This window comes from Zootoca vivipara, chromosome 9, assembly GCF_963506605.1.
Source record: "Zootoca vivipara chromosome 9, rZooViv1.1, whole genome shotgun sequence".
NCBI classification, from domain to species: Eukaryota; Metazoa; Chordata; class Lepidosauria; order Squamata; family Lacertidae; genus Zootoca; species Zootoca vivipara.
In genome coordinates this window covers 62,263,666-62,284,325 of record NC_083284.1, presented here as the reverse complement: position 1 = coordinate 62,284,325, position 20,660 = coordinate 62,263,666, and the positions used below count along the sequence as shown (strand labels likewise).

The window sequence follows — 20,660 nt, the reverse complement described above, 5'->3', positions numbered from 1 at the left end:
GAGGCCTTCCAGGCCCCGCCCTAGACCAGGTGGAAGGAGGCAGGGACAGGGCCTGTGGGCACTCACAGCAGGAGAGAGTCCTGGGCAGCACCAGCAGCAGAGCAGCGGCAGCAGTCCTTTATGAGGCCTTCCAGGCCCCGCCCTAGACCAGGTGGAAGGAGGCAGGGACAGGGCCTGTGGGCACTCACAGCAGGAGAGAGTCCTGGGCAGCACCAGCAGCAGAGCAGCGGCAGCAGTCCTTTATGAGGCCTTCCAGGCCCCGCCCTAGACCAGGTGGAGAGAGGTAGGGACAGGGCCTGTGGGCACTCACAGCAGGAGAGAGTCCTGGGCAGCACCAGCAGCAGAGCAGCGGCAGCAGTCCTTTATGAGGCCTTCCAGGCCCCGCCCTAGACCAGGTGGAGAGAGGCAGGGACAGGGCCTGTGGGCACTCACAGCAGGAGAGAGTCCTGGGCAGCACCAGCAGCAGAGCAGCGGCAGCAGTCCTTTATGAGGCCTTCCAGGCCCCGCCCTAGACCAGGTGGAGAGAGGCAGGGACAGGGCCTGTGGGCACTCACAGCAGGAGAGAGTCCTGGGCAGCACCAGCAGCAGAGCAGCGGCAGCAGTCCTTTATGAGGCCTTCCAGGCCCCGCCCTAGACCAGGTGGAGAGAGGCAGGGACAGGGCCTGTGGGCACTCACAGCAGGAGAGAGTCCTGGGCAGCACCAGCAGCAGAGCAGCGGCAGCAGTCCTTTATGAGGCCTTCCAGGCCCCGCCCTAAACCAGGTGGAGAGAGGTAGGGACAGGGCCTGTGGGCACTCACAGCAGGAGAGAGTCCTGGGCAGCACCAGCAGCAGAGCAGCGGCAGCAGTCCTTTATGAGGCCTTCCAGGCCCCGCCCTAGACCAGGTGGAGAGAGGCAGGGACAGGGCCTGTGGGCACTCACAGCAGGAGAGAGTCCTGGGCAGCACCAGCAGCAGAGCAGCGGCAGCAGTCCTTTATGAGGCCTTCCAGGCCCCGCCCTAGACCAGGTGGAAGGGGGCAGGGACAGGGCCTGTGGGCACTCACAGCAGGAGAGAGTCCTGGGCAGCACCAGCAGCAGAGCAGCGGCAGCAGTCCTTTATGAGGCCTTCCAGGCCCCGCCCTAGACCAGGTGGAGAGAGGCAGGGACAGGGCCTGTGGGCACTCACAGCAGGAGAGAGTCCTGGGCAGCACCAGCAGCAGAGCAGCGGCAGCAGTCCTTTATGAGGCCTTCCAGGCCCTGCCCTAAACCAGGTGGAGAGAGGTAGGGACAGGGCCTGTGGGCACTCACAGCAGGAGAGAGTCCTGGGCAGATTCTGCCGCTCTGGTCGCGTTTCCATTTGTGCAAGAGTTTGCTCAGGGTGTTGTTCAGGTAGCAGAACATAGTGGCTTTAGTTTCACTTATCTCAACACTGCACATTTAGAGACATTCGAATTTGGAATTTGTAAAGGATTTAGGCCCTTTTCACCTTGTGAGCCAGACTATGTGTTTTCTGTCAATCAGGGCATGGTAACTGGGCGCTTGGTTTGTAAAATGCCACGCACCTCCCCAAATCAAAAGTTGCAGCCGGGTCAGGGAGCAGATTACATTCCAGATTACAAAATAAAATAAATGCAGAATGTACCTAGGTGTGTCCCCCCCCCCATTAGTTCCTATTTAATATAGTATTATAGATAAAATCTTGGTTATCTAGTAACCACTGAAATTGCTGGTAGCGGGCAGCCTAATCTTGGGTTTCTAGTCGGCATAAGACCTTTGATACTTGGAAAGGCATTGTCACTCTTGAGTTGGTCCTTGGCTTAATTAGGATGAAAGATGGAGCTTGGTTAACTAGCACAGTATCACTCGATCTCCTAGTTTCTCTTGCACAATAAGGAAGGTGGTTGAAGATAATCTTTTGCCCAAGGTCTAGATGCTATCTGTGTTTGGTCAACACTAATTAACTGCCACCACATAGCATCTTCCACTCAAAAAGGTCTTCTGGAAGGTTTGGACTTATTTCCAAAAGGTAAAATGTAATGTATAATAGTAAATGTACCTGTCACATCTTTCAGTTATTTTTTTAAAAAAGGCATTTCCTTCTGCTACTCCCCCAGCTCTGTTGCAGACCCTCCAAGTGTCCCTATTTTCCAGGGATGTCCCTGATTTACAGAAGGCATCCCGGTTTCTGATTTGATCCCAGAATGTCTCATTTTTCCTTAGGACGTCCCTATTTTCATTGGAGAAATGTCGGAGGGTATGGAATTATCCGACCCCCGAGCCATCTGAAGGCAATCCTGTACAGTATAGGGAAGTGTTTTGTTTTTGTTTTTATGTTTAATGTTTTTTTCTGTTTTTTTCTGTTAGAAGCTGCCCAGGGTGGCTGGGGCAACCCAGTAAGCTGTGTGAGGTATAAATAGTAAAATTATCATTATGAAATGGGACGTCCCTATTTTCATTGGAAAAATGTTGGAGGGTATGCCGTTGCCTTCCGGTGACTTTTGGAGAAAACCGTTTAAACATTGCATAACAGGGCAGGCGTTTTCATTTTGTTTTTCTGCAACAAAGGCTCAGAAGCTAACAGGAAGCTGGAACAGTCACCACAGCACGAGTTTTTACTTATTTGTTTCATTTCCCTATATTATGGGTAGCCAACATGGTATCTGCCAGATAATGCTGGACTCCAACTCCCACCAGTCCTGTTCAGCGTAGCTAGTGGTAAGGTCTGATGGGAGATTTAGTCCAACAACATGATCTTGCGGGGGGGCACCAAATTAGCTCCCCCTGCTCTATTTCAGTTTTACCTTTTGGCTCACAAGAACCCCTGCTCCTCCCCAGATGGTAAACAAGCAATGGGATCAGAAGATGCAGTAGTGGAAGGGAAAATAAATATCTGCTGGTGCAGATCTGCTGTCAATCCTTGCAAGCGTTCACACAATCCTACAATATGCAGCCATCCTCGAGCTGGCACAAGAGGCCGTGGATACCCTTGCAGAAGCAGAAGATATTCGGATTTAATTTTGCCACTTCTTTGTTAAATTTCACACAGCCAGGGTACTCCAGAAATATTCAAAATAAGTGATATAAACAAATCAAAGCAAGATAAATCAAGGTGTTGAGATCAAGAAATGGCAATGCAGACCTTTTTAGTTAAGAAGAGAGCTCTGTTTCAGGAACCTGTTTAGCCTGTTACAAGCAGTCCACATGTTGTGAACTACATACTGTACAAATAGGAGCTGCTGCTCGACACTTGCAGTACTGTAAAAATTAATGCATCTGTTCAGGAGTACATTCCTGACTGTTCTAAGCATTCCTAATGGATTTATATTAACTAATTTAGCATTGTACATCAATTGCACGAGGAACAGGGAAATGTGCGGAAAATCCCGTGTACCGGTGAGGATATTGCACCTATTATTGATTGTACTGCCACTATCTACTTAGCCTTGATCTTCAAGGTGCAAAGCAGATTAGGTACCGAGCAGCAACCCAGGGGGAAAAGAACAACTGCAATCAAGATCTGCTTTAAAAAAATAAAAATAAAAATCCATGTATCGTGGTCAGACTTAACTTTTATGCTTGTTTGTTTTATGCTTGTTTGTCTGTTGCTGAGGTATATCAGTCGGAGCATGAATCAGGTTGGGATGTCAGGAATAAGTGCCAGAGGTGGAAAGTTACAGGATGCCTCCAAACCGCCCCCCCTCTTCATTTTTATTTATACATTTGTATCTAATGCTTTCTGCAAGGAGTTCAGAGCAGTGCACGCCTGGTACAAGAAGTACAAGAGGCAGCCTCATTGTTAAATGGTGGAGTTTGCTACCTCAAGATGAATCGATGGCGCTTTCGGACAGTCGCCATTTCCCAGTGGGATTCATTCAGACACTGGCAAATTCCAGTTGCGCAAATATAGTCGATTGAGAAGTCCTTTGCAACAAACCCGCTTCCTGCAAAATATCATATGCTTTGCAATAAGAAAAGTGATGGGAACATGCACTATAATGTGTGGGAGAGCACCCAATGCACCATTGTCTTAACCTCATCACAAACAAATCAGGATGAATGCTTACTAAATAGCCAATGTTATCTAGGGCTGCCATACGTCCAGGATTTCCCAGCCATATCTGGAATACTGCAGCAGTCGGCTGCAGTGTCTGGGCAGAAATCGCCAAAGTGTGTGGGAAAATCTAGGCATATGGCAGCCCATGTCGGCAATGCCGTTTTTGCCGACTTCCCATAAAAGCTTGGCAAGTTTTCTGTCCAGATTTCCCCTTTCTGAAATATGGCATCCCTAATGCTACCTAACCTTCCTGCAAGCCAATCAGGATGAATGCTCAATAAACAGGCCCTCAGATAGCTTTAAAAGGGGATTAGACAGATTCAGACAAGAGGTCTAGTTCACTATTGCTTGTGGGTTTCTCAGAGACATCTGATTGGCTACCATGGGAAGCAGAATGCTGAATTAGACAGTCCTTCAGTATGACTCTGGTGGCACTGTGGGTTAGATCACAGAGCCTAGGGCTTGCCGATCAGAAGGTCAGTAGTTCGAATCCCCGCGATGGGGTGAGCTCCCATTGCTCGGTCCCAGCTCCTGCCAACCTAGCAGTTCGAAAGCACGTCAATGTGCAAGTAGATGAATAGGTACCGCTCTGGCGGGAAGGTAAATGGTGTTTCCGTGTGCTGCTCTAGTTCACCAGAAGCGGCTTTGTCATGCTGGCCACATGACCCAGAAGCTGTACGCCGGCTCCCTCGGCCAGTAAAGCAAGATGAGCGCCGCAACCCCAGAGTCGTCCACAATTGGACCTAATGGTCAGGGGTCCCTTTACTTTTACCTTTAGTATGATCTAGTAAGGTTGTTCTTATGTTCCTATCCTGACCCACTCAACAATCTATTGAGTCCTCTAGACTAAGGTTACCAGATTTTTTTTTTTCAATGAATCCGGGGACACTTTTCAACTTCAATGGATTTTGTATGAGAACTGATTTGTAAATCCAGGGACTGTCTGGTAAACTTATGCTAGACGCCAACCACAGAATTTCATGGTTGAGCAGGGATATGACTCACCAGTTTATGCCTTACGCTGACTTCTCCCCCTTTTTCCCTCCATCTCAAAGGTTAGTACTAATGTCTAGACCTTGGGCAGATGCCCTGACATAGATTGTGGCATTGGAAGCCCATAAAACAACTGATAGCAGATTCTTCCATGCTGCCCGTCTGAAGTAGTCCTCAACTTGGTTGCTACTTCGCTATCTGAATCAGTTCTGCAACAAGAATTAGCAGGACCAAGCTATCTGTGACTCGATTGCTCAGTTAGTTAAGTATTTTTATTCTTATTTACTTGATGGGGGGCAGCTCCCCCCCCCGCTACACCCATGCATGCAACACGAGTAAGAATTTCAAAGTAAAATAATTTCTGAGCAGAATTAGTTTGCTGAGTCATTGACGGTTCGGCTCTTGAGAAGTGTTTCCCAACATTGGTCAGCAATTTCTCCATACGTAAAGAGATGTTCTCTTCAGACAAAGGCAAAGAAGCCCACGTCAGAGGCAAAGGTAAATGCTAGATAATCTGGCATGCACCTTTATCTCAGGAGGAGAGGTCAAATTGCCTCGTGGAAGTAAAATATATTTGAAATGCCCTTCATGACCCTTCTGAGCAAAACTGATACGCTCTCATCCCATTCCAAACATTGTTCTGCTTTTCGCATACTGCTGGTCTTCCAGAGATCACAGTGCTCGAGCTCAGGGATAACTTACTCAAATAAAGAACGTGAAGAGTAAGATGTGAAACAGGGGCCATTGGGATGGAAAACAGCAAGCTGGGACTCATCTACACAGCTGCAAATAAAATGTGTTGTAAAGTGCAATATGCAAATGTGACACTAGATGGCGACAGTGAGCTATGCAAAATTCAATGAATTTTTCGAAACTTTTTTTAAAAAAGCATTTTCACAGCGTTTTTTTAACGTGTGTAGATTCCACCCTGGTCTTGAATATTCAACTGCTTGGATATGCAGAACTTGCACATTACAAGTGTCATATAATGGCTATTCCACATCTGTGAGGAGCTGATCTTTTAGCGAAAGTAGCACACAACACTCCCTCTGCCTATTAACATGAGACAGGGATGCTCACTAGGTCCTCATTCCCTGATAGGTTCTCTATGTCTTCTCTAGGTCCCCCCACCCTGAGAGGTTTGTAGGGTGACTACACAAGAACAGGCCTTTTCTGGAGTGGCTCTGCGTCTGTGGAAAGCTCTCCCCAGAGAGGCTCACCTGGCGCCTTCGTTACATGTCTTTAGGCGCCAGGTAATAACATTCCTCTTTACCCAGTAAATGATCTATAGCCTGTTAAATGTGTGTGTGTGTGGGGGGGGAGACTGTTATGATTATTTTACCATTATGCTGTGCGTTATTATGCTATGTATTATTATTATTTTATTATGCTGAGTAAATAATGTTCCTAACGTACAGCGCACTAGGAGATTTGGATAGAAGATGGTATATAAATTGAACAAATAATAATATACTACTTGAGGAGCCTGCTAACAACTTCTTGATTTCAGCAAGCCTACCCACACGTATAATTTAGGACTTGTTTTAAACATTTTGCTGATTTACTCGTGTGCTATTGATAATTATTTTGTATTATCTTATGCAGTGCTATTTTTCCAGAAAAAGAGGTGCCGGAACTCACCATAAACACATCCCTCATTCTCTTAGAATGGCAATGGCGCCCACATTAGAGGTGCCAGAACTGAGTTCCGGCAAGTTCCAGCTGAAAAAACAAACCTGATCTTCTGTACATCACTTAGGCTTATATTTATTAAAAAGTTTACTTGTTTCTAAATAATAATAATAATAATAATAATAATAATAATAATAATAATAATAATAGGGCTGGCTCTGCTGTTAGGCATGTAAGTTAGCTACTTCATGTTCAAGGTTTTTGTGAGGATAAAATGGAGAGAGAATATTGTGTGCTGCTTTGAACTCCTGTGGCGGAAATACAAGGCAGAAGTGTAATAAATAAATAAGTGGTTCAATTATTTCATTTATTATATTTTTGTCATTCAGATGTGCCCTATAGATTGTATGTCTCTGAAACCAAAATATCTTGAACTGAACTGAGTTTTTGGCTCGATATGAGGCTGCTAGCAAACGACAATGAATGAATGAATGAGCAATTAAGACTCTCATTTGACTATGTTGCCAATCTATTTGCATCTCTGTAAAAATGATAATAAAACCCCGTCAGTAGTATTTTAACACCAAATCCAAAATACTTACTGATAGGATGTTTCCATTTGTATTTTCTCCTTCTTCTTCTTCATTAGGCACATGCAAGAGTCTGGCATAATTACAACAAAAATTTTCGACCACAACAGAAAGGGTTTTTGTCGATAACTTTGGGATCCCACTGGATCGAACCGAGCAGATCCAAAAATGAAGAAGACATCAGAAAGTGTCAGCAGTCCATGCAGAAAGTGCTTGGGTGGTTTGCCAAGCCAATACATGGGGGTGGAGATTACCCAGAAGACCTGAAGACAGAATTTGCCTCTCTCTTGCCAAACAGTACCGAGACTGAGAAGAACTACATTAAAGGGACCGCTGACTTCTTTGCATTTTCCTTTGGTCCAAATAACTTTATACCACCAAAGAAACTACCCAAAATGGGGCAAGTTTTCTCACTCAACCTGAGGGAAGTGTTGAACTGGATTAAGTTGGAATATAACAATCCTAGAATCCTGATTGCAGAAAATGGCTGGTTTACCAACAGCCACGTGAAAACGGAAGATACCACAGTTATCTACTTGATGAAGAACTTTATTAATAAGGTCTTGCAAGGTTTGTGAAGCTATTGAGTTTTTGAATGCTCCCAACAGATCTGAATGAATGTACATGCAGGTCCCGCTATTCAAGCATGGAAATTCACTTATCCAAACAGGAATTTGTACCCAAACCTCACTCTACACATCACAGATTCATACATGCAAACAGTCAGGCTCACGTGTGGTACTGTAAACAAATAAGCAGCCTTAAACAAGCTTATGGTGTATGTATGTATGTATGTACGCATGCAGCCTATTGCAGTTTTTTATATAAAAATGCAGTTATAATCAGTTGTCGAGGGGAGTGGGGATGACTGATAATTAAGAGGATGACAGCAGGCATAGAAAGGGAATTTAACTATGGTACTACTGCAGTCCTGAGGGGAAACCCTGAAGCTAATATTCAATTAGTTCAATTCTGTTCTTAGTAGTATATTCACATGGTCCTATCCTTTGATCACTGGAAATATCTGTGACTTGCAGAATGAAAACTACATACCTCTTTTGGTCCATAACTGTCCTAAGTATGTTCGGAATATTACCACATACTTGGCAAGTTAAACATTGGTTTACTTACAAACCCTTCAAAGGTCAGGTTCATGTGCTTTTCCATGCATCAGTCAGAAAACACAAGCAGTAGAACTTGGTACCAGTATAGGCTTTTCGTTCAGAGCAAATACCTGCTTCAAAATAGGGTTTCCCCCAAGAGAATATGCCTTTAGGAGAAGAGTCAGTCACTGACATCTCCAAGTAACCTTGGGAATAACACTCTCTGAAACAATGGAGAGCCATTGCCATCCAATGGAGACAGTACAAAGCTATACAACTCAATGAGCTGACTGAGTATAAAGGAACTTCCTGAATATCCTGTTCCAAAACCATTTTACTGTGCAAACTTGTAATGCAAATCATAGTCTGGTTTTGCTAATATTGTCCCTTTACTTTTATCTCCCCTGTGCAGCGATTAAATACGATCAAATTGATGTATTTGGTTACACGGCCTGGTCCCTCCTGGATGGATATGAATGGCAACATGCCTACAATAACCGACGTGGGTTATTTTATGTAGATTTTAATAGCAAAGAAAAAGAGAGGATTCCCAAATCATCCGCATTTTATTACAAGGAAATCATACAAGAAAACGGCTTTCCTCTGAAAGAATCAGCTTTCCACGGCCAGTTTCCCTGTGACTTCTCCTGGGGTGTGACAGAGTCAGTTATTAAGGTAAGCATTCAAGTCTCTCCTTGGACTAAGCTAAATTTAACAAGAACATTATCTTCCTGCAGTCACCAAAAAGTCACAAATGCATCCAAAAGACCTACAGTATTTGAGTTATTAATGTTATTTCTTATTTAGGGTAGAGATGGATCTTTTGCACCTTTAATAGTTATGTAGAATTTCAACAGGCACCCCCAGGTCTGCAAGCTCCTCTACTCAACTATTAAAGATGCAGGAGACTTAGGACTCAGCTATACAGCTGCAAATAAAATGTTTTAACTGTATTGTAAAGTGCAATATACAAATGTGACACTAGATGACAACAGTGAGCTATGGGAAATTATATTTTTCAAAACTTTTTTAAAAAAGCATTTTCACAGGGTTTCTTTTATATGTGTGTAGATTCCGCCTTAATTCTCTTTAGCATCTTGCCACCCGGTTATAATAGTTTGACAAATGGATCTAGTTTGAAGTTTCTCCCTAGATTTGTCTGAACACTGTGCCTGATTCATTTTGGAAATAGAATTAATGCAGGCATATATCCATGCTCCCTGCTTCCTCAAGTGGCATTTTACTTATTTACGGCATTTGTATGCCATCCTCATAATGTAAAAGTAGAAAACAAATGAAACGCAAAGGCATAAAGCAGTTTAAAAAGAAAAGGATGGGGAACTCTGTGGGTGCTTTCAGATAGCTGCTATTTTCAGGTGAGATTCAGCTGCATAGCAGGAAATTCACCTTGCAAATTGAAGTTGATCTGGAGTTCCTGCACAATAAACCTGCTTCCCGAAAAGTTAAGACGTTTGCAGTTAGGAAAGTGATGGGAAATGCAGTGGAAAGTGCGGGATGACCAGGGCCGGATTTAGGTTTGATGAGGCCCTAAGCTACTGAAGGTAATGGGGCCCTTTCTATGTCCAGCCGTCCTTTGTCAACAACAAGTTGTCGCTGTTTTTTGCGTTGAATATATGCTATATGGTAATTTATGGACCTAATAGGTATCTAAAGCCATTTGCACATGCAGAATATAGACACCATATATATAGAAATGAGCAAACCAGTGATATTTTAGGGAGCTGGCTAGCAGGCGGGGCCCATTACCTACATCATAGGAGCCTACACAACACAAAACACTGTTGCTGTATGTAGGTTTTATTTTGTTTTTTATCTTATATTTTGGAAATGTACATCCAGGTTTTTTTTCTTTAATTTTTTTTGGGGCCCCCAAGAGAGTGGGGCCCTAAGCTATAGCTTGTTTAGCTTATATGTAAATCCAGCACTGTGGATGACCCTTGCTTGGCAGAACAATGTCTAGCCTCACCACAAACCATCAGGATGAATGCTTAATAAACAGGATGCCTGAAAGTGGCCTATGAATATAAAAAATTGAACACGCTGCAAGGGCTGGGGTATTTTCCATCTTTAGTGGTTTCCCTAAACCTTCACCAACACTTACCACTTAATGCCATGTACACAAAGCTGGTCAGACCTAGTTATTATATTTAACAAAGATATCAGTGTCTAGTTATTACAAGATTATGCAGTACACAAGCTTATGTGGTTACTTAAATATAGCTCTGCCTCCACAAATGGGTATATTGCCTTGCTAACTCATTACTTGACAAAGTAATAATCACAAATAAATAAGAATACAAATGTGCACCCCACCACCAAGACCATTCCATTGCAACTATCCAACCTCCCAAAATTTCAACATCTCTTGCGATGGTTTGACCCCTTTCTGTTTTCACAGTACAAATTCCATAAACACTCTCCATAGCTCCTCAGAATCATTTCTCCTGCATATTCCCTGACTTACCTTAATAGCACAGCTTAATTTATCATTAATAGCCAGTGCTTTTTTTCTGGGGGGATGCAGGGGTACACATACCCCTAAACATTTTGTGAATCTAAGTTTGGCCTCATTGAGGGGCAGTATCTCAATATGAGTAGGAAAATGAGAGTACCCCTAAACATTTTTAAAGAAAAAAGCACTGTTAATAGCTATATCCCAGACCGCTTTGTACCATTCTTCCATTTTGTATTCTGCTGGCCCCCTCCCAGGGGCATAGCGAGGTGCCGCGACACCCGGGGCGGCAAATTGCCATGCACCCAGGGCGTTGTTACGTGGCAGGGTATCGCCGCCCCCGGCTCCTCCAAAGCCGCGCGCCCTCAGCTACAAACTCCAGGTAGAAAGCCCACTCAGCGCGGCGCGGGCTTTTTACCGGGAGGCTGGAGGCTCGGCTTGGGAGTCGCGGGCGTGGGGGCGCCAAGTGGCACTCCCCCAGAGTGGAACCTGGGGCAGACCGCCCCCATCGGCCCCCCATTGCGACGCCCCTGCCCCCTCTACTTCCTAGCTATAATAATTTGTGCAGCTGTCAACAAACTTGTGAGCAAGTCCTTCATAGCCTGCGAACCTTCCACCCCACCGTAAATTGATAATAATGCTACCTCTGGACTTTCGGTCAGCCCAAACTTATTACTGTCACTTTAAATACTGCCCGTTACTATTACTTTGAGGAAGCAGTTAGTAACCCTATTAAAGCTCCTTTCTCAGATTGTCCTCTTATTTTCTCCACCCTCAATTTTCCCCCAGCCTAAACCCAGTGATTCAGCTCCCCCAGCTTTTGTTACCAAGCCACTCTGCCTTCTTCCAGGGGTGGACTTTGGTTATATTGCACCGTGAGCAAGGACAAAATCCCCACCCACCCCAGCTAAATCTTTCCTATATTCACAATAATTCATTTTAGTACAGTTGCTTTTTTATGTATCTTCTCAGTAGGTTCCTTGTATAAATGTAGATATGATGATGATGATGATGGTGGTGCACCGTTCAGCTTTGCACCCTATGTGGGGGGGGGGCCTACCTGCACTGACCTAAATCCATTGCTGCTGCTTCTCAAGTCTTCTGTCTTGAGACTTCTTCCACCTGTTCACTGATGGGAACTGACTCTGGCTGACTCGCACTCAGCCATATATACACTTTTTCTGGCCACCACAGCCAATCACATAGTCTAACTAAAGATTCTAAACTTCTAGCCACCAATCAGAATATGCATGATTTCGATCCCTCTTTTGCATACGGAGAGTTCTAAGTTCCACCCTTCCTCTGTTGTCAGTTAAGCGCCCCCCCCCCCCCCCCGGCATGACAGTTAAACCAACTTTCATCTGACTAGACAAAAGATTCTGCCCATCAAAGTACATTGCGACACAAATGGCAGAACACACTACATAATGCCTACTAAAACACCGTTTAGGCCAACAGGATTTCTTTTTCACCTGGTAAAAAGTTCTGGGACTTTTATAAGACAACTTCCTTATGAAAATACGGGAGACTACATATTCGGCAGAAATGGCAGAAGGAGGATGCCATGTGAAACAAATAATGCGGGACGCTTAATTCACCAGTTGTGACGCTAAAGGAGAGCAAGCAGGTGATGATAAATTTAAGCTCTCCTTCCTGCCTACTGCTTCTTTAGGATAACCAGCCTCATATAACCAACATAAAAAGGTACAGGTAAAGGGTCCAGTCGCGGACGTCTCTGGGGTTGCGGTGCTCATCTCGCTTTACTGGCCGAGGGAGCTGGCGTACAGCTTCTGGGTCATGTGGCCAGCATGACTAAGCTGCTTCTGGCAAACCAGCGCAGCGCATGGAAACGCCGTTTATCTTCCCGCCGGAGCGGTACCTATTTATCTACTTGCACTTGACATGCTTTCGAACTGCTAGGTGGGCAGGAGCTGGGACTGAACAACGGGAGGCTCACCCTGTCGTGGGATTCAAACCGCCAACCTTCTGATTGGCAAGCCCTAGGCTCTGTGGTTTAGACCACATACCACCCGTGTCCCTATAACCAACATACTTAAGTCTAATTACTGCATACTGGGTTTAAATCATGAAGGGATTATTACCATAGAGTAAGCCATCCTGTCAGGCGTATATTTGTCCAATTCCCTTAATTTGGGAGGAAATGGGTAATCAAGCCTATTGTGATCTCCCAGTCTACCTGAGAAGCTCAGCATGTGAAGAGGCTCAGCTAGTTGCTCCATTTTAACCACGTGTCTCTCACCAGCCACTCTTCAGTTCCTTTAACAATAATTTAGGAACTTTCTCCGCGGTAACGTAGCCAAGCTTCACTGCCTGTGCAACTTTTCTGACTGGTGTATGGAAAAGCACACGAACCTGACCTTTGCAGAGTTTGTAAGTAAACCAATTTTTAACTTGCCAAGTGTGTGGTCTTTTCCTACACTGGGAGAAGAGGGGAGTTTTGGAACTCACAAGGGCCTATTTTCAAGGTTCAGCAGCCTATATTTCCAAGCCTTACTTTGCTGCATGTTTTGTGATTTTAAATCTCTGCTGGGGTTCTCTCACCAAATAGTACTTGCCCCAAACCTGGATCTTGGCATCCAGGAAATTCTCCTTTTGCATCTATTTTTTCACTGAACAGCTTCACAGTAAAGTATGACCTCCCACCACAAGTCAGAGCCACCCACAATTTCCATAATAATTTATCTCCAATCCAAATAGTTACAAATTCCTCACAGGCTACATGAGGGCAAAACCCCTGTCGAATAGTCTAAGGTTCATGTTTGGCAATGGTAGTTTTTGGCATTGGCAGTATTCCACTAAACCCTAGCACTGTCAGGCAGCCTGGCATGTGAAAGACAGATGCAGAGCAGATGGGTTGATATTCTGCTCCTTGGTACATATGGATTGGAGCGGATTTGGGAGGAAATAGAGGTGTCAAACAATTTCAACAGAAATGTAAATAGCAGCAGAAATTGCCAATGTTCTCTTATTTGTCACATGTCTAGAATGGAAATAAACCCAGCAAGTACAACAGTCCACAGAAAGGATAGGCAACTGATGAGTTGTTTTCTCCATTTAATTTGCATTTCCTTTGCACTGAAATCAACGTTGCAGAACAATGTAATTAAGTGTGTAAAATTCCACCCCAGTGGACAGCACGCAGCAATTGTTTTTTGTCTGAAGCCAAACTGCAGCAGAACAGAAACAGCACTGCAAGTGGCAAACATGGGTCAGAATGGAAATCAGTGCCTACTTACATCATTCCTTTCCTAGCAACCACCTCAAGGAAATGTGCATCAATCCCTGAGAACTGTGGCAGCAGAATAATTAGCTTTGAATCCGTGGCTAAGATGATACAGTGGCACCTCGGTTATCAAACTTAATCCATTCCGGGAAGTCCGTTCCAAAACCAAAGCGTTCCAAAACCAAGGCACGCTTTCCCATAGAAAGTAATGCAAAATGGATTAATCCATTCCACTTTTAAAAACAGCCCCTAAAACAGCAATTTAACACGAATTTTACTATCTAACGAGACCATTGATTCATAAAATGAAAGCAATAACCAATGTACTTCAGTCACACAATCAATCAGTCACAAATAATAATAATAATAATAATAATAATAATAATTTTTATTTATACCCCGCCCTTCCCAGTCAAGACCGGGCTCAGGGCGGCTAACAACAAATAATATCAACACAAATATAAAAGAAACAATTCAGTTAAAACAACAGAATAATACAATGTTAAAATTCAATTTTAAAATTAAAAAATCTACGAATAAGATAAAACCATTATAAATAAAACCTTAGGGGAGGGTAACTGTGGGGTCAGACTGCGTCAGTCCGAAGGCCAAACGAAACAGCTCTGTCTTGCAGGCCCTACGAAAAGATGACAAATCCCGCAGGGCCCTAGTCTCCTGGGACAGAGCGTTCCACCAGGTTGGGGCCAGTACTGAGAAGGCCCTGGTCCTGGTCGAGGCCAGCCTAGCCACCTTGTGACTCGGGATCTCCAATATGTTATTATTTGTGGACCGTAATGTCCTCTGTGGGTCATACCGGGAGAGGCGGTCCCGTAGGTACGAGGGTCCTAAGCCGCATAAGGCTTTAAAGGTCAAAACCAGCACCTTGAACCTGATCCTGTACTCCACCGGGAGCCAGTGCAGTTGGTAAAGCACTGGATGAATATGATCCCGCAGCTGGGACCCCGTAAGGAGCCTCGCCGCGGCATTCTGCACCCGCTGGAGTTTCTGGGTCAGTTTCAAGGGCAGCCCCGCGTAGAGCGAATTACAATAATCAAGCCTAGAGGTGACCATCGCATGGATCACTGTGGCTAGATCAGGTTGAGAGAGATAGGGGACCAACTGCTTAATGCGGCGGAGATGGAAAAATGCCACCTTGGCTGTGGTTGCAACCTGTGCCTCCATGGAAAGGGAGGCATCCAAGGTTACCCCCAAGCTCTTGACAGAAGGGGCTGACACTAATTGGGCCCCAGCGAAAGATGGAAGTTGGCCCCCCCGCCCCATGTCATCCCGACCCAGCCAGAGGACCTCTGTCTTCGAAGGATTTAGCTTCAGCCGACTCCCACGTAGCCATCCAGCAACAGCTTCCAGGCACTTGGTCAATGTGTCCGGGGCCGAGGCAGGACGGTCATCCATCAACAGATAAATCTGGGTGTCATCAGTATATTGATGACAACCCAGCCCAAAACTCCGGACAATCTGGGCAAGGGGGCGCATGAAGATATTAAAAAGCATTGGGGAAAGGATTGCACCTTGCGGGACTCCACACACCAAGGAGTGCCGCGGTGACAACCCCCTCCCTAGCGCCACCCTCTGTCCCCGACCTGAGATAAAGGAACGCAGCCATTGTTGGACTGTACCCTGAATCCCCACGTCGGCAAGGCGGTGGTCTAAAAGCTCATAATCGACCATGTCGAAGGCGGCTGACAGATCTGGAAGAATCAGCAGCCCCGACCCGCGTTGATCCAGCTGTTTATGGAGGTCATCTGTTAGGGCGACCAGTGCTGTCTCGGTCCCGTGGCCGGGACGAAAGCCGGACTGGAATGGATCTAAAGCCAATGTTTCATCCAGAAACCTACCGAGCTGTTCGGCAACCGCTCTTTCAATTATCTTACCCAAGTATGGAAGATTTGAAACAGGGCGATAATTGGATAGATCTAGCGGATCTGACGATGCTTTCTTTAAGAGCGGACGCACCACTGCTTCCTTCAACTCCTCTGGGAAAGTCCCTGAACTGAGAGACAAGTTGATAATCTCAACCAGGGGGCCCCGTACCTCGTCTGGACACGCTCTAATCAGCCAGGACGGGCAGGGGTCTAGGGAGCAAGTGGTGGGCCTCCCAGCCTGGAGGAATCTGTCTACATCAGCGGGGAGTATGTGGTCGAAATGGTCCAATACTAAACTCGAAGACAGTCGAGGGGCCTCTAGTTCCGCTATTGTATCAAAATTGGCAGAAAGGTCACGGCGAAGTGTCAAGACTTTCTCCGCAAAAAAGCTCGCAAATGCCTCACAGCTATGGGTCGAATTTGTGCTTAAATTTGACTGATCCTCAAGGGTTGTTAGAGACCTGATTGTTCGAAAAAGTTGTGCCGGGCGAGAGCTAGCGGATGCGATGGAAGCTGAGAAGTAAGACTTCTTTGTGGCTTTCACCGCCATCTCGTAGGTTTTCATAAGCGACCTATAAGATGTTCTTGAGGCTCCGTCGCAAGTATGCCGCCATACTCGCTCAAGCCGTCTGAGGTCCCGCTTCATTTTCCGAAGTTCCTCGGTGAACCAAGGGGCCCGGTTTCGGCGGGGTTGCAGAGGGCGCTTAGGTGCGATCTCATCAATGGCCGCCAAGAGCCGGTTATTCCAGTTCTCGACCAGCTCATTTAACGAGCCACCAGGGGGAGCAGGGTCCCGTAAAGCCTGACGGAATCTATCAGGATCCATCAGCCTTCGCGGACGAGCCCAAATCGGCTCACCACCCAAGCGGGACGGAGGCGGTAAGTCAATCCTGGCTTTCAGAGCGTAGTGATCAGACCATGGCACTTCCATAATTGGGGACATGATCACATCTATACCTGCACCAAAAATCAAATCCAGCGTGTGGCCTGCTTGGTGTGTGGGACCCAAAACAAACTGGGAGAGCCCTAATGTCGCCATGGAAGACACCAGGTCCGGAACCCGTGAGGAGGGGGTGGCATCGGCATGGATGTTGAAGTCCACCAAAACCAATAAGTTAGGGAACTCCAAGGCCCAGCCGGCCACCACCTCCAACAGGTCCGACAGGGTGGCTGCTGGTGCGCTGGGTGGTCGGTACACCAGCCAGACAGCCAAGCCCTCCTTGGTGCCCCACACTAGGCCAACACATTCAATGCCGGTGATTGATGGTGATGGCAGAGCCCTGAAAGAGCAATCCTCCCGGATTAACAACGCCACCCCTCCCCCCCGACCCACAGTCCGTGACTGGTGGAGGACGGAGAACCCAGGGGGTGTTATTTCATGTAATGCAACTACTTCACCTTCACGTACCCAGGTCTCCGTCACACAAGCCAGGTCAACCCCCAGTGAGATAAAAAAGTCTCGCATAGTGGCGGTTTTATTGCCTATGGACCTGGCATTGCACAACACCAGTGACGGAGGTGGATAATCCCTGCTCACCCTACCCTCGTCCCTCAGGATGGGGCGTAGATTGGAAGGGATTCGAGCATCACCACATCTCAAAACCCTTCGTCTGTGAAATCTACCCCCACCACCATACCTCCCTCGCCCATCGACAGTGGTGATCCCTAGCCCCGTGTCAGCGTCCTCCCCAAAGGAGTGATGTCCCTTCAATAACAGATCTGCCCTAGGCCCAGTCTTTTGAATAGGAAGGATATAATGATGATATGTAGAATCGGATGGACAGACATCTCCAATAGGTATAAGTATAGCCCCTCCCGCCACATCCCGGATTAAATTAAAGTGCACAGTTTGTCCATCAAGGCACCCGTCCCCTGGGTTCCTGTGTCAGTCTTCTGCGTGAATGGTTTCTAAAGTGCCAAGTTTGTCCACAAAGACTGAACCATTTCCAGGCCTAGGCTGCACCAGTTCAATTTGGTGTGTTGTCAATTTTGGTGTTGAAGGAAGTGTTGGGGGGCCCATTTCTTCCGGGGTCAGGTATTGACATGCCAACCACTCCTCATTAGATAGGGGCTTTGTTTTGTGATTGGCGTAATAATAATCCAAAGGGGCCGGAGGAGCTAGAAGGAAAATATGTTTTCTTAGGGCCGAGAGTTCATCGATCAGTGTATCCTGAGACTGCTGAAGTTGCTCTAGATTGGCCATCAGGCATTGCCCATTCTTTAGAATAAAATCATTTCCTTCCTTGCTAAATGATGTTTGGGGTTTGGGGGGCTTATTCTCATGGAGATGGGTTTTAACAGTGACTGGGTGTGGTGATTTAGGATTATCCTGGAGGCGGGTTTCGTTTTTTGTAATGTCTGGCTGTCTCACTTTTAAAAACAGCCCCTAAAACAGCAATTTAACACGAATTTTACTATCTAACGAGACCATTGATTCATAAAATGAAAGCAATAACCAATGTACTTCAGTCACACAATCAATCAGTCACAAAAAAGCCGCAAAAACAAAAATGCAAAATAAATAACAAAGACAGACCTCAGCGTAACGCTCAAAACGGAAGTGTGGCACTCAAAATGGAGCACATTTGGCTTCTGAAAAAAGTTCGCAAACCAGAACACTTACTTCTGGGTTTGCAGTGTTTGAGTTGCACGTTGTTCGAGTACCAAGGCGTTTGAGGACCAAGGTACCAGTGTACTGGCTCTAATCCAAGGATCTGCATACCGTGTGCAACATCTGCAGCAGGACTTTGTCACCCACCTCTGATTCTGTTGCAGCCTCTTCTGCCTACCAAAAAGAGGGTCAGGTTTCACTTGGTCATGGGGGGGGGCGGAGAATTGGAAATTGGCTAAATCAGCACACACGCTGAGGTACACACCCACAGCTAGGTAATGTTGAACTCTAAACTTAATTGCTTTATGCGGTGGGAGGGCTATTTAAAGAGAAACTTTTTTTTCCCTTCAAAACATATTTGGGTGCCCCTCTGCTCATTCTCCTATTTGAGACCTTCAATGCCTGCTCTGAAGTCTCTTCCTATAGGTACAACTGATACATCCTGCAGCCTCTCCCACTCATACACGGAACACTCTGGATCCAAGTCATAATTTTCTTAAAATATTCCTTTCCACATTCGTCAGGGGTTATTCTTCTCGAGAAGCAGAGCAAAACGATGTACTTTTAAAGGCTGGCAAATGAAACCTAATTAAGCTCGGTTTCAGCCAGTCGCACGCACACCCGCAAGAAAGCCTGCGGATATCATGCTAAAAATGACATCCATCTGCACTAATAGATAGTTTGGGGATATAGCATTGTGTTTATTAGTTTTAGTAGAAAACCTTGTTAGGTCTGCAGAGGCTAATTTGGCAGAGATACGGATGGCTTCAGTTCAGAGTGATGAACTATGAAAAAAACAATGCAGCAGCAACAAGATGGAAAATGTAGTTAGCAGAAATAATAGCAGATACTGTATAAATTTATACACACAAATATCTGCATTTACTTATTTGGGGAGGGGGGGCTTCCAATTGCTTGTTGCCTTGCAGGTGCCATTTCGCGGCTATTGCTATTCTCTCTCTCTCTCTCTCTCTCTCTCTCTCTCTCTCTCTCTCTTTGTGTGTGTGTGTGTGTGTGTGTGTGTGTGTGTGTGTGTGTGTGAGAGAGAGAGAGAGAGAGAGAGAGAGAGAGAGAGAGAGAGAGAGAGAGAGAGAATCGTTCACTTTTTAAAAGTTCTATCCTATTTATCTGCTTGACAACAGTCTTCCAAGGCAGCTGTCTTGATTTTCTGGCAATAACAGGAAAATTACACCTAATAAAGGCTGGATCTAGACACATCAAAGAAGTGTTTCGGTTTAAAGCGTTGTAAATGTAAACAGGGAAAACAGGTAGAGAAAAAATGGACGCCATGTGGCCATCTGGTGGCACAATGTTATATCGCACATACAACACATATACAGTAAATCACTTTTTCTTTACCAGTCTAGCTGAGTCGAAAGGATTTGGGCAGGAGTTAGAGGCCCTGAGGGAGCTGCGGATGTAAAATATGTGCCTACCCACAGTGCTCTTCAAGGCTGGATCCCCATAACTTCCTCCTCCCTGGCCATTGGGCTAAGCTGGCAGTGGATGATGAGGATTGTATTCCAACAACATCCAGGCACCCAAGCTTGAAAAGCACTGTTATAGATGTTGTTGATTCTCTTTCCTGATTCTACAATGGCTGGTGCGGTGGGATGCCCCAAACCCTGAAGTATGCTACCTAGCAATGAGAGACAGGTGGCACATAATGTTTTCATCCCTGCCGACAGGTTATGTCCTCGCCCAAGTAGCAGGAGAGCCTGCAGCTCCTGGCTCTTGATGGCAGCAGCCATGTTTCTATTTCTCCCTCAATGTTCTACTTTGTCACACACAGCCTGGTTTTCATGTCCCCCTAATATTAATCTAGTCAAAGATTTATTTTTCCCTAATTCATCCTGATGCAAACATCAGTTTTGGAAGGGAAAGTTTTGCAGGAGGTGGCTTGCACTCCCATTGCCCTGTTCTCACAACCCCAAGACTGATGGACACTCCTGCGGCTGGTATTTGCATTTCTGAAAAAGACTCGTACAACATAAAGTGACACCTTTAGGGTCACCTAGGCCCATTTATTCTGTGATGTTTAGGACTACTGCTCCCAAACATCTGTGCTGGCTGGAGCTAATAGTTCTAAACATCTGCAG

At 45.7% G+C, this 20,660-nt stretch overlaps 1 protein-coding gene across 1 annotated transcript in view; it reads left to right on the top strand.

Moving 5' to 3' along the window:
• The window catches only part of KLB (klotho beta), a 38,425-nt gene that overhangs the window by 10,686 nt on the left and 7,079 nt on the right, over window positions 1-20,660 (top strand). Inside the window, exons 2-3 of the mRNA XM_035111905.2 lie at window positions 7,307-7,817; window positions 8,763-9,025. Coding sequence (XP_034967796.2) covers window positions 7,307-7,817; window positions 8,763-9,025 — 774 coding nt within the window. The remainder of the gene's footprint in view (window positions 1-7,306; window positions 7,818-8,762; window positions 9,026-20,660) is intronic.